Source organism: Solanum tuberosum, unplaced genomic scaffold, assembly GCF_000226075.1.
Source record: "Solanum tuberosum cultivar DM 1-3 516 R44 unplaced genomic scaffold, SolTub_3.0 scf00035, whole genome shotgun sequence".
Classification (NCBI taxonomy): Eukaryota; Viridiplantae; Streptophyta; class Magnoliopsida; order Solanales; family Solanaceae; genus Solanum; species Solanum tuberosum.
The window spans coordinates 1,321,688-1,322,460 of NW_006238963.1; the positions used below are offsets into that span (position 1 = coordinate 1,321,688).

General features: G+C 40.0%; 1 protein-coding gene across 2 annotated transcripts in view; it reads left to right on the plus strand.

Moving 5' to 3' along the window:
• LOC102606266 (protein SRC2-like) overlaps positions 1-392 on the plus strand; it is a 1,337-nt gene extending 945 nt beyond the window's left edge. The window contains exon 2 of one of the 2 annotated variants that reach the window (XM_006342727.2): positions 12-392. In XM_006342727.2, coding sequence (XP_006342789.1) covers positions 12-276 — 265 coding nt within the window. In that variant the 3' untranslated portion in view covers positions 277-392. The other variant, XM_006342728.2, reaches the window with a different exon arrangement.
• The last annotated feature ends 381 nt before the right edge of the window (positions 393-773 follow it).

Consider the following 773-nt stretch of genomic DNA (forward strand, 5'->3'; position numbering starts at 1 on the left):
GGATATCCACCAGTGGCGGCGGGAGGATATGGATATCCGCCGGCAATGGCATATCCTCCGCCAACGCAGTATGGATATCCACCACAGCAAGGTGGACATGGATATGGGTATCCACAGGTGCAACGGCCGGCGAAGAAGAACAATAATTTGGCGTTAGGATTAGGGGCGGGTTTGCTTGGTGGAGCACTTGGAGGAATGATAATCGGAGATGCAATCTCAGATGTTGGAGGAGGTTATGATGGTGGATTTGGTGATATTGGTGGATTTGATTTCTGATTCTTTTTTTAGTTGTAATTCGAGTGTTTTTATTTCATGAGTAGAAATTAGTTCTTGTGAAAATTGTGATATTACGAATTTTTTGATGACATAAATAAAGCAACATTTAAACATAATATTCCATGAATGTATTGTCCATTTTGAGTTTTGATTATTTTGATTCTCTAACTTCTTTCGATCAACTGTTTCATTGTGGGGGACTGCTATGACAAATACTACTACTACTGTAAGTAGGACCATCACAAGGACAGGCCCAACCTTGAGTCACACTCAACAAATGGCTTTATGTGCAGTGGTAACTGAGAAGGAAATTTATGATGGGCTCTGTTCTATAAGTGATGATAAGGCACCAGGGGTAGATGGATACAATGCTGTTTTTTTTAAGAAGGCATGGCTAGTAATTAAATATGACATCAATGAAGCAGTAATGGAGTTCTTCATGACTGGTAAACTTTACAAAGCTGTTACTTGTACTGTTGTTACACTGCTTCCTAAGG